At 48.2% G+C, this 25,792-nt stretch overlaps 1 protein-coding gene across 3 annotated transcripts in view; it reads right to left on the bottom strand.

The window, feature by feature from the left end:
- The window catches only part of PPP2R2B (protein phosphatase 2 regulatory subunit Bbeta), a 115,867-nt gene that overhangs the window by 84,340 nt on the left and 5,735 nt on the right, over positions 1-25,792 (bottom strand). Inside the window, exon 1 of one of the 3 annotated variants that reach the window (XM_029997834.1) lies at positions 24,199-24,515. The exons of the other annotated variants lie outside the window; for them this stretch is intronic. Coding sequence (XP_029853694.1) covers positions 24,199-24,277 — 79 coding nt within the window. The 5' untranslated portion in view covers positions 24,278-24,515. Of the gene's footprint in view, positions 1-24,198; positions 24,516-25,792 lie in introns of those variants that run through there. 3 annotated transcript variants of the gene reach the window in all.

Genomic DNA, 25,792 nt, shown 5'->3' on the forward strand with positions numbered 1-25,792 from the left:
AAAGGAGAAATTGGGATCAGTTTGAGTGCAGAAAAAAAGCCAAGTTTGTCACATAATGTATTTATACTGAGCACTCAGACGCTTCCCCACGTATCCTGGGATGAGATATCATTTGTGAGAATGACTATTTAGCATTTATTTCTGTTAAATTAGCATTAAATATGGAAAATTTTGTATGGCCCCAAAGGTGGATTTTATTTGAAAGGATGTATGCCAACATGAGACACCAACACATCTAGGTCATTTTGAATCGTATATCCTAAACGGCAATTACTCCACTGCCTTCATTTAATTTGAACATGGACTACATCAAAAAGTAATGAAATCATGGTATAAATTCAACTGGGGCTGCCCACATCTTGTAACACAAGCACAGTAAGTTTTACAGCATTGCAAACTTGGCGCTGGTATTTTTACTTTATAAAAATCATTCTGCTTGTCCTCAAATGTCATCTAGCAGCAGAAGAGAGGAGAACACCCAGATGCAGCTTGGCAATCCTCGTACAATGGAAAGCACAAAGGCTAATCAGTCAGACAGGATTAATTCCCCAAAGAAAAGGAAACTGCATGTCTGGCAGAGCAGCAATCTCAACCTGTACCAGGATCAGTTGAAGTTTCGCAAATATCAGAAGGACGGATAGGGTCTCAAAACCAGGCTGGTGGATAACGCAAAACTGGATAAGACAAAATAAAGCAGTTGTTGGCTGCAATGCTGAAAGCTGGACAACCAAGAGAGCCTGTAAGCCTGATCTACTTGCTGACTTTTTCAACATTCACAGGGGTTTGTGAATTTTTAGTAATACTTCACAAAGCAACAACCAACGCAGGCGAAGGACCTGCCCCCTGATAACTGTATTTCTTCCTCAGCTGCCTTGGCAGAAGGATACAGTCTGTTGGCAGTGCATTGCAATAACCTAAGCCTGAAATTTAGGAGAGTGCTGGAAAGCCAGCCCAGCCTCATGCACACTTTGGTTAACGCAGAACGTATTTTAAGCATGAAACTATTTTGGTATGGGAAGAATCATTAGAAGTCATCACAACGCGCTCTGATCACACCCTCCTCTTTGATATTGTATGATCACTCGTCCCACAAGCACGGATGAGCTGCCACAAGAGATGGCAGCTGTGGCACTGAGGGTGCACGTGAGCCTCTTGCCAAGACCTGGCTGAGCCCACAGACCAGAACGGGAGCACTCGGAGGCAGGCGGCTGCGCACCCCGGGGCTGCACACCGGCGGGATGACGCTGCGCCACGCTCACATCACATCTGCGTTTGCATATTGTCATTATATGATGATATAATATGTTACACTTTATCATCCCTTTAGAAGGGAACCTTTCGGCTTAAATTGTGTTTGTGTTCAAAACATCTAAGCATTAACGGAGGGTCAGAGAGTGTTATGCTTTTCCCGTTCAACGTTTCTTACGTGCACATGGTCCTAAATTCAGTTGGTAATGCTGCTTCTCCGTGACTCTGAGCCACAAACAGGGAGCGGCAAACGACAGCAAATGGAGCATCTGCGGCTCCAGCCCTGTGGACAGGCACTGCCCCCGGTACAGCCCTTCCCTCCCACGTCATTCCCATTTCATTCATTCTCCGTGAATGCCTGAAATTCAGCATTCAAATTTGACCGATCACTCCTGGGGCTATGCCTCCTCCTCCACAGGACCTCCAAGTGCCTCCAATAAAAATGGCAGCTTGGGGAAATGCGGCATTGGGACTGGCCAGGGTCCCCAACCCTCCTGCGTGCCCTGGTACCTGGCTGGTCCCCTCCTGGGTAACAGAAGGGGCTGCTCCATCACAAAGGGGACTCCGTCCCTGTTTTCAGAGTCCCAGCACGAGGGCTGGGCGTGACTGAGGTCTCACCCATGAAAATGGACCTTGCAGTGCCCTGCCCTGCCCTGCCAGAATCTCGCTATTTCCCAGGACAGCAGAGCTCATTTTTCCGTTCTTCTCTTCAACCGTTTTACAGTAATAGCTCCCAGAAATGGCTGCATCCCAGGGTGGGAGAAGTTTTCTCTCCTGTGTGGTATGCAGTCTTTGTACTCGTTTACACTGATTTCCACTTTTGGAAATGTCCAAGAGGAAAGATAGGATGTGACTATCTTACAAGGATATAAATGGGATGGAAGAACACCAGATAGGCAGGATAAATATAGAGAATGGCTTAGGACATCGGCCAGTTCTATGCCTTCCTTACACTAAGGAGAGACCAACCTTTAACAAAACATAAAACCAGTTGTGCTACTAGAGAATAATTATGAAGTATAGCTTAGGGGAGAGGAAAAAAAAAAGACACCATGGGGAGCCTTAAAAGTTTGCACGACTTCTCAAAGCGCTAATGTTGTAAAACTAATATTTGTATGTCACTAATATTTACATATAATCTACCTCATGTCATTTGGTAAAACAAACCTGGAAAACTGTTAATTAATAAAAGATATCACGTCTTATTAACGTTCATATAGTAATTACGAAAACCACAAATCCATCTGTTAAGTAGTCAGCAAACAAGACAAACGACTGTGTTATGTTAAATAGATTATAAAATGCCTGAGGGAAGGAAATCTAATAGCCCTGACCAAATCATGAATCAAGCAGCAGCCCAGTCTAGCACATGGGTTACACATGAACATAAACATATGCATGTGCTCACACACATACCTGCTTTTCCCAAAGCCTTTTTCTGAATTACATATAATAACAATATAAGCAATGAGGTCAGCATGACATTATGTATAAAAGTCTACATTGAAATGTGATGATGTGATCATTAAGATTTTATTGTCCTATAAAACAAATTACTTCCTAAAACAGATAACTATCCCCACCAAGATGAGACTGGAACAATATGCAAAGTAACATCAAATCCAATTGTCCCTGTCCACATGGGAATCCAGTTACTTTAATCCAATTTAATAAACAAAACTGATTTCATTCTTGTCATGTTTTTGAATGATTTCTGAACATTTAAAGGAAGAAACATTCACGCACGGAGAGTAATTGATTCATTAGTATGAGCATCATCAATCCATCAGTACGTTCCCTGGACATTCAGCGTAGTACTGAGGCATGAAACACTGAACACATATTCTTCATGCAATATATATGCAAAACTGGATGCCAACTTGTATGGAGTCTTACCACGATTACTCACCTAAAACAAGTAATTGTGCTAATCAAAAAAAGGCATTTGAACAGTATATTTCATGTGATTATCCTGATTTCACACCCATTAGCAACTCACTCCACCTACTCCGTAGCAATACTCACCCGTACTGCTGCAGAAGGATGTCCTGGGATAAGAGACTGCACACCCAGCTCCTCCCCAGATGAACCGCAGACATTAGCACCTGCAGCTCTTGGTCCCCACCAGCTTGTCCCAAGCACTTCCCATGCTTTATCTCTCTTAGCCCTTCCACTCCAACTTGCCACATCCGATCAGAGAGTCAGTTATACTTCTGCTGACTGCAGAGTCTATTTTAGATCTATCCACACACCATCATACATAACTTCTGCCAACAGACTATGGCAAAGAGGTTGCAGTGCTCCATTTTCCTGAGACCCAAATTTATGGGAACAAAATGTCAATGTCAAGGGTGTAATGGCAATGTTCCCCTCACTCCTGCCCTCAAATAATCTGTGTCAGAAAAATATGGCCGTGACATCCCATCAGAAACATTCTCCGTCGTCTTCCCGGTCTTACACATGTGAAATTTCATCAGTGTGAATTTTATGGCTTTTAAGTTCAGACAACACGGAGAGTGATGTCAAGCACAGCAAACCTGCAATGCCTTTCCTCTCAAGGACAACCACCCTTGAAAAATTACAAAGCCAGCACAAAAAGGAGAAGATAAAGATTTGAGGGCAGCCCGAGCAATGGAGGACTGTAAATGGACTCATCTGCAGGCAATGTGTTTGCTGTGTAGTTGTGTTTACACTCACGTTCAGGATACAGCACCCCCAGAAGAAGACAGAGAGCTGTTTGCCTCCCTGGCAAGAGGAGGACAGGGAAGGCACGGGAACCCCCAGGGGGCCACGCAGTGGGTGCAGGCAGCCCTTGCTCACCCCCACACAGAGCCAAGCCTCGCTCCTGGCTCTGCACCAGGCATCCTTGGGACTGTACCTGCTCACGCACCAGGAATTGCCACTGCAGTCCGAGCATCTCTTGGCGCCTCTTGACCCTCTCTCCCGACAAGCTGCAGGGCTCCCAGACCCTCAGGCTGGGAGGCTCCCTGGAGCATCCCCAGGGACCCATCCTGGGGACACAGGCTGCCCCAGCCACAGAGAGCGATGGCCCGCGGTGGTGCCTGTGCCCACGGGGACACTGCAGACAAGAACTGTACAGGTGACATGACTGCCTCTTGTTTCACCAAGCGACAAACACTCTTGCCTCTTGCTCTTAGGCTACTCCTGTTTTTAATCAATTGGATTATTTGTTTTCTTCTCCAATTATTCTGTCACCTAAGACTTCAGATTAACAGTGTGGATGGAGAGAAGCCTAAGCTGCTATTACGTTAAACAGTCAAGTCAATTAGCCTCTTTCAACAGAATAACATCTAACTATGTGGCAGCAGGTCAAAAAACACACCTTGATGGTTTTTCTTCATGGGTTAGCATGGTGGGTTTGTTGCCATCTGCTTGTGAGTTGCTTACTCTTTCATTTCAGCTGAGGAATGTTGACTTTAAAGGCAGAATCAAGGCAAAAATAAAAGGGAAGCCTTCTCATCAGCTCCTGCTTTGAATGCATTGGTTTTGTTGTGAAATTTCCACTTCAGCTGAGTTACTAAGAAACCGGATTAAAGAGAAATAATACCACCGTGCAAGCTGGTATGGACAGGATCTGCATACGTGTGTCTGCCTGTCTGTGTGGATGTGCGTGTGCATGGGTATCCCACAGCTCTGAGAAGGAGCAGCCAATGAAAAAAACCTGTAAGCTGAGCTCTGCCTGCGATGAACACGGACATCTCTCTTGGACCAAGACGCTTCTTGACTTGCGGCTTCCTGACGCCTGGAGAACACTGCTGGGCAGACAGGCAGGGCATATTCCACCCGCCCAGGGGCTCACACAGAGGCAGCTGTGAGACCCTGCCCAGCCTCACGCATGGCTTGTGCCTGCCTCCCAGAGCGGCACTGCCACCGCTCTAGCTCAGTGACCCGGATCACACCCAATGCCAGCAGACGCGGTGCCGGTGCTGACAGCAGCCGTCTCCCCTTGGGCAGGGAGGCACAAAACACGGGCACAAGCCGCAAAGGTGAACGCTCACCCCCAGCCTCTGCCGGACCTTGGAGCAGCCACGCTGCCTGCGATGCATCCTCAGTGCTTAGCACACCCAAACCTCCTTCGGGGTCGATGCCTTTCGCATTGCCGCTGTGTGCTGCCATTAATCAGTGCTCAATGACAGCCCAAAGTCATTTCAGTTTTCATAGGTTCCAATAAAAACAAACCGCCATTCAAACCTTACAGTATAAACCTTGCTCAGACAGTCACTGGTTTAATAGGATCATGGTATTGACTGGTTTCTACTTATATACAAAAAGCAAGATGCTTCAGCAGCTACATCACAGAGCCCAGACCCACAGACCAGGTATCCAGGTAACTGAGGCAGTGGGGTCCCCAAGCAGAAGAAAGAAGAAATTAGATTGATTTCATTAATTGTTAGAAGAATTCAGGAGAGAATTTGCAGCTAGCCAAAAGAAGAAGAAAAGTATTTAAAATCAAGAAACTCCTCAGAAACCCAAGACTGTCTCTTAACACTTAAAGGATGGACAGCCTGACTAACAGTAATTCCCTCATCCATCACACCTCCTGGAGGTGCTTCGCTCCCATGCCAGCTCCTTACTGCACTTCTCTAAGACAGCTAATCTTTCATCCTCGTGCACATCGGAAACACGTACCAGTATACTCACAGAGGGCCAGGTGATAGAGGTTTCCTTCCCCAAGATGAAAAGTTCAAGCCCAGCACAGCAGGAGATAAGATGTTATTTTCATCTTGTGGCTCTTTTATAGTAACTCCTGGGAGGTGGGTTTTGTGAGTTTTCACCAAGTTTCTAATGGGGAGACACTCACCGCACAAAAACGTCCACTGCAATATCTGCACTAGACAGCGATGCTTTGTCAAGGGTGGCCTAAGTCATACCTAGTGTGCTTCTTTTTCAGTCACCTGAATGACTCCTCCAGCTGGGCTCCAAGCCAGCTGTATGATTTGATGATTACACTCCGCAGACTAATCACTGCAACGCCATCCAGCACATGCTTAATTTCGTCCCCAAACCATACACTGCAGTTGCACGTCACTCTGGGTTAAGGGATGAGTTACACCTAGGTACACACCGTGGGAGCAGCTCGGATGCGTGCAGGGTGGCAGTTCTCAGACCAGGGCACAGCCACGACCTCCGCACTGCTGCCATGGACATGGAGCAACTGCTCCAAACCAGTGGGAAGCCACATTTGGTGGTGTCATGCTGCCAAACAAATGCACAGTGATGGTAAACTGCTGCCCTAACATTCTCTTGACTGTTCCTGTGGCTTTCTCACCATTTCCACCAATTTCTAGGGAAAAGCAGAGGCAATTGGATGTACCCATTACTAAATGTTTTTCAACAAATGATCCCAACAGCCAAATATGTTCCTCTGTGAAAAACTGGGATATAAGCAGCATGGTTTTATGCTGACTCCTGCCCCTCTGTATGCACCACTTCCCGGGATTGCAGCTGCCAGAAAGCATCTCCTACTGTGTCCAAGAGAGAGCAAGGAGAGATGTCTGGCTAATCATCACGCACCAGGTTCCCCAAGGGAATGAGGGCTCCACAGCAAGGGCCATCTTCAGTCTCCTCCCCCTCTCCTCCTGCTCATGTGTATGTTGCCAAAACACCAGCAAGCATTAGACGCCAGATGGTAGGGGATGCACAACACATGAGCTCCAGGAACAGCAGAGGGCACGACCCAGCAGGTTGGCCCAGGCAGGTCTTGGGGATCCTGTTTTTCTGCTGTAGGATCCCGTTGTAGGGAACACACTTACCAAGAGCTCCAAAGTCCACCTAAGGCTTCACTGCACAAGAAGCAGCTTACCAGCACTGGGAGATGCAGGTATGAAAGGGTGCAAGATTGCACAAGGGTAAACACACATACACCGACATGGGACTGATCTGTTTTGCTTGCATATGCAGTCATGGAAGTTTTCAGGTACCTGTGCATCACAGAAATACCTAAAAACACAGATCCCTGAACCACTGCCAGCCTCCCGTTTCAGCTGTGGATGGCAATCCAGTGTGCTGTGTCTCTGGGCAGAAAGTGTGTTAAGAGACAGAATAAGAAGCTTTTGAGCCCAATAAAGGGTCTCGCCCTGTTACAAATCAAAGGAGTAAACTTGTGTTCTCTGGTTAGTGAGAACAGAGATTAAGAACTGGTAAGCCCCTTGCTTATGTTTTAGAAAGCCAGGATTTTATAATGCATTATTATGAAAATAAATATTCCATTCCAGACTAAGACAACTAAAGGAGTAACTAGGCCAGTAGAGCAGCTCAGCATTTAGGCACAAAGCACGCCTACATCAGAGGCACCAAGTCCTGAACTCAGCCCCCACCTGCAGTCCCTCTTTTGTTCTCTCCCTGAGTTCCTTAAATAATGCATAGCTCTTTCACAAAGATGTTGAGCAGATTCATTAGTTAATGTTTAAAAGGCCTTTTTGAAGCTATTTACTGCTAAGTGCCGTCATTATACAGGTGGGCAGAGCAGCTGGAATAGGCACAAGGGAAAGATTTGTGGCCAAGATCAGCCACAATACAGCAAGAGAAGCAGGCTGGGATCTGCTGAGCTCTGATACACAGCAACAATCCCAAGGGAATATACAGGTAACGACTGAGTCCTGTAAGGAAAAGGAGCTGAGCACCCTCCGCTCCCTGCACAGTCAGTGAGGTCGCAGGTGGTCACCAGGGATAATTGTGATTTGCAGTACTCACACGGACCCAGCCCATAGAGACCAGAGCAGCCCACAGCAGAAGTCATGTGTGGGTGTCAGTGGTTTCTTCCACCGGGAGCAGGTCGGATCAAGAGGAGACCCAGGAGTCACATCTCAGGTCCATCCATCTCTGACCGGCACTGCATCCCACTGCTCATGGCCACGCGCGCTCTCACTCTCTCCTCTAAACCCACCAGGTCCATGATGGGGATTGACTGTGCCTCAGCCAGGTGCTGAGCACACCTCTGTCTGCACACAGAGCCTGCTCAGCAGTGCCAGAGCTCCAGCGCCCAGCATCCCTGGCACCGGCTCTGGATGCAGAGCCCCCTCTCTCAGGACGAGACCACCCCCCTCCAAAGGGCACGAGGAGGATCTCCCTCTGCCCATGTTCCCATTACCACAGAGCTGGTACCTCCAAGACCCCCAGCCCTCAGCCATATCTGGTGGAGTAGAAGCAAGTGCCAGAAACGATGGAGGAGAGCGGATCTGATGGCCACACAGACACACACTCCAAGCGTGGTCTTACAAGCCCCATTTCCAGAGGAAACTTAGCCAAAAAGTCACACTGTTGTGCAACACCGCATAGAAAGGAAAAAAAGCAGCCAGCAGCACTGGAAACGAAACTGTGCAGGGACAAAAACTGATGATGAAGTACACAGGAGTTTGTAAGAACTCACTAATGTAAGTGATTAATTATATTGCTGAATACGCGTTGCCCAGACAAGAGGTGGCCTACAGCCGCAGCCAGCTGACCGCTCTCAAATCATATGCTGGAAAAGGAAAAAGAAAAAAAAGAGTGCTGAGCTGTATACTGGAAAATGTATTACTAAATGCCATGAACTTGCATTTGAAAGGAACTGCTGATTGTGAATAAATCCACCACATGGCTTCACAAAGCTGATAGTGCATTTATTTCCCAAATATAGCAAGATCAGCCTATGACAGCCTGTTTTTCTTTCATAATCCACATTAGAAAATTACTTACAGTATCAAACACAGTTTGTTGGCTTGCTGTCAGACTTTCATGGTAAGAATAGGGTCTTGTGTATAGCAATTACACCTGCACAGCTTCACCACAATATCAAAACATTTAAGGAATTTCTGAGACTTTTTTGGTGACCCTGCTTTAGCAAAGCTATCTGCAGAGAAGAGAAAGGTTAAACCTCACACTACTGCTTTTGTGAACATTTTTGTTGAGTCAACACAGGTGGACTTGTGGCCCTTCGTGCCCTCTGCCAGCGTGGTAATTCGTGGCATTCCTGGGTGGGTTCAGTGGAGAGAGTGTACAAAAATCGAGAAGCTGCAGGCTACTGCTGGCTATTTACCATCTGGTCTGCCAACCCAGGACAGCAACTAAACACGCCTCTAGGTCTGATCAGAGGCACCGAGCTGTGCCTGTGGTTTGTGCCCGACGCAGCCTATAGCGCCAGAGGAAACGCGTGCCCTCGCCACGGGCGGGAGAACAGATTTGGCAAGCCCACTGACACATGGGCAAAGCTGTCCATGGTGGGGACAATAAACAGAGACAATTTCCCTGTTTTTTTCTTCCAGGTAGGTCACCCTGACGATACTCATCCTCCTGCCTTCCCCAGAAGTGCTTAAAATAGCTCCATTTCAAGCCAGCCGCAGGCTGAGAGATCTGCTCTGAAGCTCATCCTCCCAGCCAGCTGCTCTCCCTCTCTCCCACTCTGAAGCATTTCTAGCTGTACAACCCCGCAACCTCAATCAGGTCTCTTCAGAGTGGGAGGGATGACAGAAGGTACCTTTGTGCTGATTTAAGCACTAACTAAATATAGATGACACGGGAACACTGGGAAGCTACAGCTGAACCCATCTGCAGTGAGTGAAATAAGTCACATCACGGAAATATCTCTAGAGCCTTGGAAATATGCTCTTAATTCAGCTCTTTCTTTTGTTGGAGTTGGTTTGACATGCAAAATTGCAGGAAGCCATAGCACTGGGCAGCCTGGAGACCGACGGTCGCACCGGGTCGCTGCTCAGCACAGGAGCGGGATGGGGAGCAACTTCCCAACACAAACAGGGGGAAAAGAAAAATCATCTTCAAAATCCAATGATGATACGGTGGAACACCGACAATTAGAAGTATTTTTGGTAAAAAAAAAAAAAACCCTCAGCAACATTTTTTGTAATGAATGAAACGAGCTGTTTCAGCTGCCCGTGGTGCAGAGGGATGCTGTGGTGCCACCGGCGCGAGGCAGGAGCGCGGTCCCCAGCCCCGTCCCAGCCCCGGGGTGCAGAGAGGCCAGGCCGGAGCCTGGCCGCAGAAGTGCCACACACGCGTCCCCTCCCGGGACGGGCGGCCAGTGCCCGATCCTGCCCATTCAACATGTGCCTGCTCGGGCTGCGACAGAGGCGGCAGCTTTCCCGAGACAGCGGAGAGCTTGACCGCCGTCCCTTACCTGTGCTCCCGCCCTGCCGTGCCACCTGAGAGCAAGAGTCCTCGCCGTGCTCCCGCTCGGAGCCCTTGCCTGGACCCGCTCCGGGCAGGGCGTGCTGCCCGCTGCAAGGCACCCCGAGGCCGGCGGCCAGCGGCAGTCTCGGCCCCCCCCCCCCCCCCGCCCACTCCTCCCGCGGGGTGCAGCGACGGTCTGGCTGCCTTGAGGCCACCAGCAAAGGCCGGATCGCCCCGAGCATCCCCCGCCGGGCGGGCGTCCCGTCGGCGGTGCGGCAGGAGCCGTACGCCGGTGCCGCACCTCGGTGCGACGGGGGTTCCCCGGCGGGGGAGAGGCGAAAGGAAGGAGTCAGAGCGTCCGGTGCCCCCAAAACCGCCCAGCGAGCCCCGAGACGCGCCGCTGCCGCCGCCCGCGGGGCGCAGCGGGGGGGGACCCTGCCCCGGGGCCCCCGCCCGGCGAGGCCGCCGCTGCCCCCCCCCCCCCCCCCGCAGGACCGGGGCGCGCACCGGCATCGCCCCCGCCCGGCGGCCGGCGGAAGCGCACCCGCCCCGGGAGCCGGCGGGACTCGCGGCGGGCGGGGCGGGCGCCGCCCGGAGCGGGCCTCCCGGCTCTCCTCGGCTCTCCCCGGCAGAACGGGCAGCAGAAGTCCGCAGCCGCCGGGGCGGGTTTCCTACCGCCCGCGCGTTTCACGCGGTTTCCCCGCGCGCTCTCCCGACAGCACGCGGTTCGGCGACACCGACAGCGCGAGCCGGTGAAGCCGGCCTCCCCGCGCCGCAGACGGGCCAACGGGCGTGCGGCCCAGCCCGCACCCCCGCCGTGATTTTGTTGAACGGGTCTCTGGCTCTGTGCCTGTGCCCACACTTCTCTGAGCAAGGGCCTCCCCAGCCTGTAGCAGCGCAGCAGACCTGCCAGGCAGAACTCCAAGCTGGAGGTTCTTCCAGCCTTACTTTTGAACAGGGCTGGCCACTGCGCTTCACCTTGCAGCCGGTAACATCTCCCTAGCAAGTTTTCCTGTGCTGCAATAAAACCAGAGGACTTTATAACACGTCAGTGCTTCGGTGATTTCACAGGAGAGCTGCGTGCTCTCCTAGAATCCTTCATTAGTCCATAGAGACACCAAGAGGGACAACAGGGTGCTGCCCCTTACTAGCACCCGGGGCAGCTTCTGTTTCTTCTCCAGTCCCCAGCCCTGTTGTTATTTGCTAATATAACCTGAACGGAACCAGCACTGCTCAGAGATGGTCTAGATGAGAGAGGGAATACAGACTTCTAGGGAAAAAAAATAAATTAGTTTGTCTCCAGCAAACAAGTAATATCTCTCTTTTTTTTTTTTAAGAGAAAATATGCAGCTTCAAAGCCTAGGAACAAAGCTTCAGAAGAAATCGTATGCAACACCCTTAATGAGCTGTTTAAGTAAACAGCACGCAACTCTAATAACCACCTCGCCTGGCAGTGCTAATCTAGACCCAGTGTTTCCATTGCATTTTAATTAAAACTTCAAAAACTCCAAACTCAGCAGAATCATCTCCTGCTCAACATTCATTCCCACTAACTATAATGAACTCCATGGTCAGGGATTTTCCCATTCTTGGCCTTCCAGCATGAAGAGGGCGTTGCTAAAAAGCAAAACTTAGAAGGACAGACTGGTCCCAGTTTACTTCACCTGAGGTGTATAGCCCCACAAGCCAGCCCACACAGCACACTTACACCACGTCAATAATCACCAAAGTCTGATCAAAGATAACCCCAAGGTCTCAACCCAAGTCCCATGGGACTGCCCACAGCCCATCCAAAGGGAACCAAAGGCAAAACCTGAACAAGCTCCTCAACTGTGTTTATTCAGATAGCTCAGAAGTCCCAGTAGGATATGAAGATTAATTCATTTCAAATTGCAGCTCAACGTCATACCCATGAGAATTTAAAAGCAAATTCAATCCCACTCTCTACCCAATAGCTTTGAGAGAATACAAATGAGGTCATGTTTCAGCCTGGGAAATTAGTGCAAATGCATATACTTTTGTAATAATAAAAGCTGATCAACTCGGGCCTTGTCTGAGCCTAGGAGCTACTAGGCTTTTTTTTTTTCCCCCTTCTTTAAAAAAAAAAAAAACAAACCTACTTCAGCAGAGTCATATAATTTATGGTTGTAAACTTATAGTAGTGTAAGATCATGTAGAGGGATCATGGCCTCAATATAGAAATGTTTATACCATCAGGGCTTATTTACAAATACAAAGCACTTTTATGTTGCATTAAGAGATTTAGAAATGCTGCTGGCTAGAATTAAAAAATTCCACCCCTAACTGATGAGAGCATTGCATGCAGCTTAGACCTCTGTCCTCATTTACACTGGCTTTCAGCAGGGCCTGCAATTAGCTCCCGGCTCAGAGCCCAGCATACGCACAGAGACAAGAACCACTCTTACCAGGGAGCGGCAAACCTTCTCCTCCAACTGAGGCAACCAGCACAGAGCTCAGTGACAGCAGCTCATCATGAGGGAAGCAGGAGAAGACCTCTCCCAGTCAAGGTGTAGTTATTATCTGCAGGATATCAAAAGAGGTGTTTACACAGAAGATGCAGCAAGGATCTGCCAGGTCCTGGAGGAATCCCGACTGCAGCAGAGCTGAGACAAGAGCAAGGAACGACCAGCTGTGGGGCAGCTGACGAAGGCGATGCGGTGCAGCTGGGGGCTGTCGGCGTGGCTGGAAGAGGCAGCCTGCTGCCAACCCAACAACCAGCATTGCTCTGCTGGCCAGCTGCCTTCCAAGTCAGCCCAAACTGGCCATGGCCAAAGCAGCATCCCCGACTCACAGACTGCATCTGGGCTCTTCTGGAGCTGAGACCACAAAAGGCAAATCTTCATTTTCTCCAACGTCTGTTTTTTGTTACAGTCTCCTGGGCCCACAGCACTATCTTCCTTGGACGGTGGAGTAGGTACCATTTAGAAACACAAGACATGAGATCAGCCCCAGCGTGCCCCAAGAGCTCACCTCCTGCAGCAGAGGTTGACCCTGCACCAGTATGCTGCAGTTGGGATTCTCAGCGCAGGGAGAGGCTGAGGACAACGGCAGCAGCTCCTGGTTTTCCAAATGCCTGAGCACTGAGTGGTAGAAAGCCACAGCATGCTCCCCTGTCCCTGGGCTGTGAGGTGCTACGCTCCCGCTCCCCGCAGCCTCTGGTCAGGCATGCATCCCCTGTGGGCATCCATCCGCCCACAGCCTGGACCAGGGGGTCCCCTCCTGCCTGGGCAATCCTCACTGCTTTAGGTGACACAGTGGGAAGGCTCGGGGAGGGATCCCTGCTTCTTCCCTCTCCACCATGGGGAAAGAGCTGCAGTTCCCCAGAGCCAGTCATCCCTCCCAGGGACACCAAGAGGTGGAGCATGTGATCAAATAACAAAACACAGAGGAATCATCCAGAGCGAGTTTCCCCTCTCATCTTTGACTCTCTGCTCCTTAAAAGACAAAAATTAACGTATCAGTAAGAAGAGAGACTTCAAGCTGAGTTCTTAATGAAACACTAACATCTTTCAAAGTGGCTTGTACACTTTTTCCCCAATGAAAGTGCACCATTCAGACAAAAAACATGGATCTTACTGTTACTGTATTCTGTGGCAAAAAATTATACTGAAGGAATATAATTGCAACAAGAAAGCTCTGTATCTGTGACAGTTGAAATAGCCTTCTTCCTCTTTTATAAATTCCTGACGCTAGTAGAGAGCAAAATAAACCCCTGTAAGTATATACATGAATAAAGCAAACATTATTTTTTCCTAAAAGACCTTGAAATGGACAGAGTAAGAAAAAATGCAAAGGAAATGCAATCAGTGCAGCCAAGGAAAGGTATTTCCAGCTCCTGAGTTACCACAACAAAAATGCAGGTGCACCACTCATCCCTAATGGAGAAAACCAATCCATCTGCACCACCGATATGCCTGAATTACCCGTAACTGAATCTGGCAGCTGGAGAGCTGGGCATCTTGCCATTTTGTGAGCAGCACGCCTGTTATCGGAGCTCCCTCAACATACCTGGTCAGGACAAAGTTTATCATTTCTCATATTAAAGAAGTCCAGAGATGTGCCTGCGGCCCTCCCTTCTCTCCAGCTGTAGCACATCTCCCACCGCATGACTGGCACCGTGGGAGGAGCTGGGCAGTGCTGTGTGATTTACCTCCTCCAAGTAAACAGGCATGAATTAAGAGAAATGGATGTAGCAGAAACAAGGCATTAAGCTCACTGGGAAAAGAAATAGTTTTCACATACTGTGCTTCATTTTGACATTACCCCTAGTATTTTGGAAAGCGAATTTGCCTCTTTTTCCCCTAGCAACAATCCTTTTCTTCATGGCTGCACAAAATTAACCTCATTTACTGTTATGGAAAGAATAGACCAGGCAATTGGATTCCTGCACATGGTGCAAGTTCTGATAAATGTAAGAACTGAGATTAGAGTGAGTCTCATGTTCTTCACTGAAAAGCAAGGGTTGATATGGCATTCAGACTGAAAAATTAAAGAACAGCTAAATCAGGCAATGCAATTACTGTAGAAAGCTCAATCTTAACTCAGTGTTCTCCTCCATCAGCCTTAAACTAATGGCCTCTCTTCATGTAATTATAGACTATTAGTTACACCAAACCATATTTGCATACTTACACAATCTTACTGTACCTCTAATGCACATACCATTCTGTAGTATTAATGCTGCTTCAAATTTAATTTATGTGGGTTTTACTGCAGGGTAATTCAGGACTTCAGTGAAGCTCCCAACTGCTGGTGCCTGATTAACTCAGGTCAAAGCCACCAGAATGACTCACCAGAAAAATAAACCCACTTATGGTCAACACAGTGGGGACAAAACTGACAGGCTGATGGTAAGTATAAGGGTCATCATAATAACAAAGTTAAAGTCTTCAAAAAAGAACAAACAGAAAACTGGCTATTTTAGGTTCACTCCAGGCCAAGGATTTTGGCTGTGGGGTCCTGCCATTCTGAGTGTTCTCCAGCATCCAGACCGGGGTTTGCTCTGCAAAGGATGGTGCAGAGACCGACCACAGCCAGAGGAGCGAGTTAGCCACCAGCCAGCTGGTCTCTGCGACTGCTCTATACCACTGATGGTTTAACGTCTGGGATCAGGAACTTTAAGATACATTTTAAACAGTTCCCAACCAGACTTTTCTTCACTTTGTTAATTACCCTATACCACTGATCTAAATATGGTAAGAGGTAAAACCTGAACATACTTTCTGTGGTTCTGTGATTCCATAGAGGAATCTGCTGTCTGGAGCGTATAAGCAAATAATTATTTTTATTTTTTACATGCATCACTCAAAAATATTCCGAAGGCCAAAAGCTTAGCCTAGAGTACCCCTAAGGTAAAGAGCTTAGTTTTAAGGTGCCTCTGGCTGACCTTTCATGTTAAAGACCCCCAAAAAGCTAACCCTCTAGCCTAAGGCCCCTTTGAGCTAAGCTTTAAAACTGGCTCACACCTAAGTGATTAAACATCCTGGCCTTCATGTCACCTCCGCTGGAACCTCCAAAAATGCTAGTGCAAAGCCTGGGCACAAACTGAGAAATGCAGAAAAACAGAAAACTGTGAAAGGCTTCAGAGAAAACAAAAAGATTGTTACCTCAGGGCTACTTCAACACAGGAATTGCTCCACTCTTTGGTAGCCGTTCTGAGCCAGGGAACTATTCATACAAATACTCCAGGAATTATAACTTCAAAATCCTTTATTTTAAAGGAAAGTCACATTTTGGTCTTTCAAGGACCCCAAATCCTGTGAGTATCAAGCTATTCAGGAAATAATCAGTCTGCTTAAAGACAGGTTTCATTAATTTAGTGTATTTTTCCCACTAAAACAGTATTTAATTTTGAGCTAAAATTCAGTTTCACTAACAGCACCGATTACCTGAGTGGTGCTTGTTTCTTACCTTGCCATTGAGAAATTTATAAATCAGGCACCGAGCAGTCTGAACATTTAGTATTAATAAATTAAAGGTGAAGGTATTCCTAAAGCAATAGATTAACTTCCTTCGAGTAATGACATTAAATGAACCAAGTTAGCTCCAGGCCTCATATACCAAAGCAGACACTGTATGACCTTCTCTAGCTTAGTCTTTGTCAAAATACTGGTACCAAATAGAGGGCACAGGATCCACATTTGTAAAATGTATTTGCATACGTTTGTACAAACTTGAATGAGGAGCAGAGCCCACACACACCCAAGTACAAGGAGGTTTACAAGGACACGCAAGGACTTGCCACATCCTCCAGGCAAGTCTGGCAGACTCCAGCAGCATCACAGTGCTAACGCATTCAGCAACAGGCTCATAACGGGCAGTTGTGCTTTTTGCATGACTCCCACTGCCCATAGAGGCGATGAAGCCAAGTCTGAGATGCCCCAGGGTCAGGGAGACATAGGAGCTACTCAACAGAAGACAGAAGAGTTGCTGTTGACTTATCAAGCAGCAGAGATCAGAACTGGTCTGTGCCCTCCCTTGCTCTCTGCACACGCTGTCTGTCATTTGGAAGTACGCATAATTTCTAAAGATCAAATGTAGGTAACACTTTCTGTTAAAACTCCCCGCAGGACAGACCTAAACTGCTGGCGGGAGGAGAGCTCACTGCTGCTGACGGAGCTCCCCGCAGATTCACATCTGGTACAGCAGCAGCGGGCACCACGCTGGGACTGGGCTGACAGCCGTGGGTCATCCTGGCATCCCCTCGGGATAACTCTGGCAGGCTCTGCCCTCTCTCAGGGGATGACAGGGATCGGGGACAAGGGCTTTCTGTACCCGGCAGCAGGGTGGAGCTGGGCTGCACCACGGGCTGGTGCCCACCCTCACCGTGGACAGTGACTGCCCTGTGCCTCTGCTGCAGCTGCAGCTCAGGCAGAGCCCCCCTCCCCGTCACGGGCGTCAGCCATTCTTCAGAGGCCTTGAAAGAAACATTCATTTTCAAATACGTAATATTTACCCCACTGATGTTTAAAAATCTATTTATTAAACTGCCTTTTCATTTCTTTTCCTCTGCTCAGCAATAGGGCTGCTCTGCACTCGGCGCAGCTCCCCAGGGTAGCTGTCCAGAAGGACAAACAGCGGTACGCCCAGGCCAGGCCGGCCAGCTGAAGCAGGGAAGGTGTGAGCAGCGTCACCAGGGCAGCTGCCGCCGGTTCACAGCGCTGACAGCACAACACGCGGAGCACCCAAGGAGGCCCTTCAAAGGCAGATAACCTGCCTCCCAGCCAGCGGCTCTGCAGGCGTCTGGGGGAGGCAGGTTATCTGCAGGAGGTCCCAGCACGCCGGCTCGGCATGAAGGCTGCGCCTGCCCAGCCCTTTTGGGAACCCCGAGCGTGTCCCGGGGAGCCCAGCCTGCACGGGCACCACCAGCCTCAGCCCCGCTCCCACCAGGAAACCTGGACCGGCTCCACCGACTGCCTGCAGCTGTAGCAGCTGTACGAACTCACAGAGCTGACCCAGCCACATCAGAGAGAATTCCTTGTCCTGGGCATGCTTCTTAATTAATCTCACCCTACATGTTAATGCTAAAAGGCGTACTGAGGATTGAAGATTCTCCCCAGAGGAAAAGATAGTAGGGGAAACGACAACAGCTTGGCTTTAAAATAAAGTTTTCAGGAGGGTGGAGGTGAGGAAGGCTGACAGCTTAACCCATAACAAACCTTCATTTTTCACGATGTAGGGCATTACCTGACCCAGCCATGACCGACTATCTTCAGCAATACAGAAACTCACGACTTCAGCCAGAATTCCTCTGCTGTGCGTAGAAAACTCATTGCAGTGGAGGATACAGATGCACTAAAGACCACAAACTGAATTTAAGTTAACAGCACCACTGGCCCAAAGGCCACACAGACACCAACAGATCAGCAGGCTGCCATACAGTAAATACACAAAACACATTCTCTACTAACGGTGGATGATCTTCTTAGTCACAGTGCCCGTTCCCTTCCTGGCTATCTCACATTAAGGGAAAATAAAAGGGCCCAACAAGAGTAATAAGTTCAGAAACCTTCACCTGTAAGGACAGGCTCAGACAGGGAATTTAACTGAATGAGACTAGATACAACATCACAATGAAGCTAATGCTGAGCAATTCTTCCACAGGCTACATAGTGGAGACTGGGAAACATTTTAACTTGCAGACAGTTTTGTTAGAGATAAATGAACACAAACCATGAAGACAGCTCAGCCCTAGAACTGATTACCAGCAAAGACAGCAACGTGGCATCCTTTAAGGATTGAGACATGTTTGACAAGAACCTGTTAAGTAGCCGCTTTATTAGAGCCTGCTGCAAACGGAAAGGTGCTCTAAGAGACCTCCTTAGCTTTTATCAGCCCTCCAGTCTCTCATCACTTCTCTGACTGTATGTTTCCATGCTAACTGTAATAATTATCACTTAAAATCACTTAAATATTGTCACTTAAATCTTGGGAGAAGCAATACAGCATGACGGTTTTCTCCTGTATATCTCCTCCCATTCAAAAATCTTAAGTCGATTTATTAATTCATTTATTGCTGATTTAGAAGAACCTAGAGACCAGCTGGATGGGAGTAAAATTCCAGACCAAATCTGGCATGGATGAAGATCTTTTACAAGAATTCCTGTACTATGTCAATACTGCCAATAAGTACAGTTAATCCTGCTAGATGACTCCCAAGGGATTTGTCAGTGCTATTTTTTTATTCCTTCCAAAATGCTGCTAAGAAATCTACCTATGTTTTCTTCCAGCCTTGACCCAATACTTTCATTTTGGAGGAACTATGTGTGAAATCCCAGACTGCTGTGCCAGCAGTCTCACTGAGCACAGATCAGAGTAGGTAAAATATCAACAATACCATCTCCCAGGAAGGCCAGGGTTCCCAGTAGAAACACCAGGTGCACAGCCAGGTGGGCAGTGAGTGCAGCCACGACAATAACGTGATAAAGACAGTTGAGATGTTAACTAACGAGACTTAGACCCAGATCATGGCCGGTGGTAATTGTACAGCCAGTCCACTGTTCTTCACTTCTGCAGCTGCGATTCAAGACCTTCCCATGCTCCCCCCACCCCTTGTTGTTCTCCAACATGAGTCACATTTGAGCAGTGTTGCTCCTTTCACATCTGCATCTGACAGCAGCTAGGATGAAGTATGGCTGGTTTCAAAGCCCTTCGTCACCAGCCGCGGCTCCTCCCCATTGGTGTCGCACACACAGACCTGCGGTGCCCATTGTGTACTGTCTCAGTTTTGGGTATGTTGGATGTAGGAAGTTTTCTTTTATTTCTATGTTTTCTATTTCCCAAACAAACAGAAATCTATTCACAGTACAGTGTGAAGCTGTTTCTTCACCCATGAGAAAGAAAACCAGCCAGCATCAGAATTCCACACCCATGATTACAAAACTTGTGCTTGCCCTACTACTGCTTGTAATGCACTACTGCCATAACTTTCTATAAGCTACTGATTTAGTCATTCTAAATTATTTGCATGAATAAAGAATGTGCAGGAATGAGCTACAGAGTAATACCAAGCTCCTGGTGGACTCTTCAAAGCAAGAAATATCGAGACTTGTTGGCGCAGGACAAACAGTGAGTTTATTGCTTATTTCGGTACTACTTGAGCCTACTCACAGCAATGACTGAACTCCAAACCTTTGGCCTAACGTGACTTACACTCAATGGACACCTTCTTTTGGTCCTTCACAAAAGTGCACAGGAAGTGCAAAAGAAGTGCTAAAGTTTCTTATTACATTGTTATAGTGATTAGAGTTAATAAAATAGTAGAAAACCTATAGCATACATTTGTTTTGACCCTAGCATAAAAGTAGCAGTGCTTCTTTGACATATGCCTCCTAAACATGTTTTCATTGTATTGTCCAGATTTTTAGCATTGCAATATCAAATGTGCATCATTATTTTTCTGTTACAATTAAAAACCTGTATCTAGACCTTAGCAATAAATTCAGATATTGGCTAAAGTATTTCATATTAAATAAATATTAATATTTAATTATTTTATTATATTAATATTTAATTAATATTTACTATTTAATTTAATTATCATTTCCAATGTTAGTGAGTGAACTGAAAGCAGACGCATTTGCATTGTTTGCGGTTTTGTATCTGCACCAAGCTAACATACTATTGCACACAGATCCCACAACTGCAGCGATGAATGGCTACGCTTACCAGCATGAAATACAAAGTGATTCAAGACCTTAGGCCTAACTCAATGTCAACCAAATTTGGAAAAATTTGGAAGTTACTGAAAATGTATTTGAGTTGTTGCCCTGTCAAATTAATAATGCAGTTAAGGATCTTCTAAGCACAATAACAGATTTTAAGGATAGGAAATAACTCTTACATGTCTAAACATCAATTAAAGTACCCAAAAGAATTAATACTTCTGCAGAACAGCCAACATTTCAAACCCTTCTCAGAAAAGCTCACAAAAATACATTTCTGTTTAAATTCTGGAAGAAAAACATATGCATGACTCAAAGTTTGGTAATTGTATGACCTCAGAAAGCCCACTTCCCATCTTTGTGCTTGCTTCCTCATCTGCAGGAAAGGATATTGTTTTCTTAATTCAAAGGCTTTTTTTTCTGAAGGTTACTTTGCTAAGGATTTAAATGATCTTTGATATCCTTGAGTTGGACATGTTGCACAAATTAAAAACGTTCGCATTTAGAAAAACAGGCAGTTATTTTGATCAGTATATACGTAACCATTCTGAAGTGTTTTATTTTGTAAACACACATCCCAAGTCTGCCAGCTGCTGCAGCCTATCCACAGTTCTCAGGAAACACGATGCTAACACATACATACTTCTGTTAAGGCATCGGTCCTGCTGTCATTTAACTCTTTTTCAGCAAATAATAAATGATAGAAAGCCCACAGTGCTCATTCCACATCGAAAGATATATTTGGATCGATTTTCAGTGCACACATCACTGCGAGAACAAGGCAGACCAAATACCTGCTTTGCATCTTAAGTAATAGATCAAGAAATGCTTTTCTACAGTAATATTCCTCATTCAAATACAGTTCAGGAGTAGCAATCAAGGTCCAAAGAATAGTATTGTGGGCTCAAATTCTGCCAAACTGCTATTATTCAGCGAAGCTACAGGCATACCTTTAAGGTCAATGGGACACAAGTGTGCGTTCCTATGTGCTGCTGAGTGGGACTGAATTCCAACATGTGACACTAACCCCACACCTGAATGCATCACTGAGCTGTGCTATTAAGGCCCAAGTAGTCAATATTTTCAAGAGATCTCAAAACACACATGCTATACTGCATCCTAAGCCACACGCCTTGGTACAAGGAGGACTGGTGTTTCTGGATGACAACAAGCACCAGGAGTATGATGGCAACAACAGGTCACACAAGAGAAGCCAGCATGTCACCTGCTCAGCCATACCACGTCCACCGCCTAAGGCACTTCACTTGCAGCAGCTTTCTCCAGATGCACCCTCTCCTTCCCGTTCATTACCATAATCCCGCACCTCCACAGTAATGATAACAACGCTGGATCATTTCCATGGGCACTGCCATTCAAGCACGGTAACTTCACAGCAAAGCAGAGCCGAGCAACAAACCAGTCTGTGACGAAATAAATGAGACCTCATCTGCAACTTTCTAAAACCATTTCACAGGCAGTGCCAGAGAGGATAAACAAGCATACTTGAATTTCAGGTTTATTACAGCTTGGTGCACAGCCTTTGTTCCAGGCTCTTTGCTGACCTAGATCTCTCGTTTACAACTCTGGGAACCTGGGATGAACGAAGACGAGAATTCTTATAGTGAGGTAATAAAGAATACATCAGGATTTCAGGTCTCGGTCTGGACAAAGCTGAGCTCTGAAGGGTCTTTGGAGGAACACCTTTGCCAGGAAGGGGTGAGTACAGAGGGTGGTGCAGGGGCACAAAGGAGTTTCTCCTCTGGTTAAGGAGGACACCTCTGCCAGGCTGGGGGAGGAGAGGAGCCTTTTCTCTTTGACAGGCTTAGCCGTCCTGTGCCTTCTGTCTGTCTGCGGAGTAAAGCCTGGCTGAAAGACTGGCCAGGGCAGCTTCTGACTGAATCTGGTCCCTGAGGGCTCGCAGCTTCACCCTCTGAATAGTGCTGTCCATTTGCGAGTCTGCACTCCATCAAGAGTGAACCAGAGATACCAAATCGCAACTTCATCACTTCAAAACATGGAGGTACGAGCACTAGATCCTGCCCCTGCTGTGCATCGTATATTAAGGGTTCTTGTATGCTACACTGGCCTTTTTAGCAACTCCAAGAGGACTGAGGCAGGAGTCAGGCTCTTACCTAGGTCGTCTTCTCAGTTCTGCTAGTGATTTAGCCTGCAACAGAGTCATGTAAACTCTCCAGACCTCAGTTTCACCCCAAGTTAATTATATGCATCTGATAATTGGTCTGAGAAACAGTTCTGTACAAGTTTCATTCTTCATATATTGTTTGCAATGGAGAAGAACAGATAGCACACCGGTGTGGCATTCTTTAATTCTTTTTTTTTTTTTCTCTCAGTAGTCTCATATGACCTCCCCTAAAACAGTGAGGTCTGCTTCTCCCTGGAATTACTTATTCCAGTAGAACAATCCAAAAGTTATTCAGAATATCTTAAGGAGCTGTGCCTTTGGACAAAGTCAACATGAAAACAAAAGAAATCTTCAGAGAAATTTTCAAAGAAAGAACTCCAGAGTTAGGGATAATTTTATCTGCTTAGAACTTCAGAGAAAATAATAAGTTCACACTGTCTGCTTGGACTAAAATATAGCAAGCTAAGTATTTAGCCTGGAGCGTCATCATCTACTGCCCAGTCCTTCCTGCTTGATCTTTCCACTCCGTATCTTCAGCCTTGCGACATCTTGGTCAAGGCATCGGGAGCCATGGCAAGGTACTCCCCACCGTGTTTCTTTTTCGCTAGATACATGCAGTGGGCAGAGACTGAAGCCAGTCATCTCAAAACCAGCCGTTAAGCATACATCCCTACAGTGTTTGTCTGGATTTTCCCCTTGCTCCCGGATGAGGTTGCTACTTCAGTTTATGCACACAGACTCAAGTTAGATGAATGAGTCCGCAGAAAGCTGGGTGACAGGAAGTGTGTTTTTCCTCATTAACTAACTCTGGTTAGGGCGCATGAGGCAAATCGCTGTGGTTCCACATAGGGGAGTAGCAGTGGTGTGAAATTTTGATCCTGCAGAGCTGTTTGGACGACTGCGGATGATTCGCAAAGCTGTGTGATGGTTCACACACAGCAAATGTGCACACGGTCGTATCACACAGGGTTATAAATCAGCATGAACAAGCATTCCCTATGGGAGAAGTCCCACTGAAGTCTCAGTGAACACAGACCTGATACTTTGCATTCCTACCCAGAAAATACAAAGTTCAAGCGCTGCTGAGAATATTTCGTTTATCCCAAATAGCTGCAGAGCTGTTTTGCAGAGACCTGAAAACAGGCTTTACCGAATGAGGGAAAGGGCACAGGTAACCGAACACAGGCAGCACTAGATATGATTTTTTCATTTTCTTGGGAATATCCAGATGAATTAAAGGCCACGTTTACAAACTACATAAAGCTGAAAAATGTGCAGGACCGTAACTATGAAGTCTTCCTTAAGCCTGCTTGCTTAGTCGCACTATTAGTGCAGAGTTAGCAGTAAACCAAGCAGCACTGATGGGAATAAACGAACTCATTTTCTCCTGAGCCCTCAGACGCCCTCCCAGCCTTTCTGCTGCCTCCTCAGCCTTCTCCGGTGAGAAGCAGCAGCCGCTTCCCCTGCCCTGCCCGCCCTCCCACCCGCGGCGCGTACCTTCCGCGTGGCAGCTGGAGGCGAGGATGGCGCTCGGCGGCCTGAAGATATAAGGCAGGTAGCGCGAGAAGCATTTCATCTTCCAAACCCGGGGTTAAAAAAAACAAAAGAGGGAAATAAAACCACACAAGGGGGGGGGGGGGGGTAACCGCTAAAAAAACATAAAGAAGAAGGTAGCGCAGCCCCTCCTCAATCCATGAGAACCTTCCGGTGCCCAGGCAGCCTACATGGCAGAGGCGGCGGGGGCTCGCTGCTGGAGCTGCCTGGCGGGGACAGCCGGCCGGCCGGCCCCCGTGCTGCCGGCCCCCATGCTGCCGGCCCGGCCGCACCGGCACCGGCCCCGGCCCCGGCCCCGGCCCCGGCGGCAGAGCGGAGCGGAGCGCTCCGGCCCGGCCGGCTCCGCCGCAGCATCGGCTGAGGCGCGGCCGGGTTTGCTGACTAAGCCCGTCCTGCCCGCGAACACACCCCCGGAGCACGGCGCCTCGGCCGCCCGTCCTCGCAGGCAGGCGCAGACCCCCCGCCCAGCCGGCTGCAGGCAGGCAGTCCCGCGGCCGAGGGCGCCGGCGGGCGGGCGGGAACGCAGGCAGGCGGGCTGCGCGGTGCCCCAGCCCGCTCCGCGGCAACCGCGGCGTTTCGCAGCCGTCGCCGCGCCGGCGGGCCGGCTCCCGGCGCCCAGCGGGGCTGAGGCGGCCAGTGCCGCGGCGGAGAGCGCTTCCCCTGCCCGGAGAGCCGCGGGCAGGCAGCGGCCGTGCGGGGGTGGGGAACGCGTCACCGGGACGGGACGGTAAGAGCTTGCGGTGGTTTGTGTTCGGAAACTCTGCTGCTCTCCCAGGGCGAAGGCGCAGCCCAGCCTCCGGAGTGCCGCACGGGGAGGAGAGGTAGGTGCCCGAGGTCTCGCTGCCCTCCCCGAGCAGCCGTGCTGCCTCCGTGGGCCAGGGCGGCCCGGACGCCTGCGGCTGCACAGCTCCGCTCTCTCACGCCTTCAGAAAGCGTCTTTAGGCCGGGGGGGAACCAAAAGACCCAGCAAGGCACTTACAAACTTGCAGCAAATTACAGCACAGAACAAAAACACATTTTGCTGTATTATGGATTCTTCCGAGGCAGTGCTCTCAATTCGGACTCTCCCATACCCAGTTGAACCTGCAGCATTTAAGAAGCGGAGCAGATCTACATCAGTATTTCTAACACTTTTCCAAGCACAACCCACTCTTTGCAGCAGAAATCTCTCACAGATAAGTGTGCTCCAAACTCGCCCTGCCATGGCCTGCTCAGCTGCACATAATGGAAAACATCACAGTAGCAAGAGGACAGGTTGGAAGGAAATAACGTGATAAGCTGCTGATGCTCACACCCCCTGTTTTCCTGCTGTTTAATTACTCTACGGACAAGCTTTTGGTTTAGGACCAAACCACTCACCATTTGTGCCTGCTGTTGCTGCCTCATGTGGAGCACTGGGTCATGTTGGGCTTGGTTTCATCATCTGGCTGCAGTCTTTCTAACGTTGCTGTCATTGGCAGATGACAGCACGACTGCATTTGTACCAAAGAGGTGCAAAGCACCTGTGCCAGTGAAGAGAGAAGTTTTTAATTTCACT

This window comes from Aquila chrysaetos, chromosome 22 (assembly GCF_900496995.4).
Source record: "Aquila chrysaetos chrysaetos chromosome 22, bAquChr1.4, whole genome shotgun sequence".
Classification (NCBI taxonomy): domain Eukaryota; kingdom Metazoa; phylum Chordata; class Aves; order Accipitriformes; family Accipitridae; genus Aquila; species Aquila chrysaetos.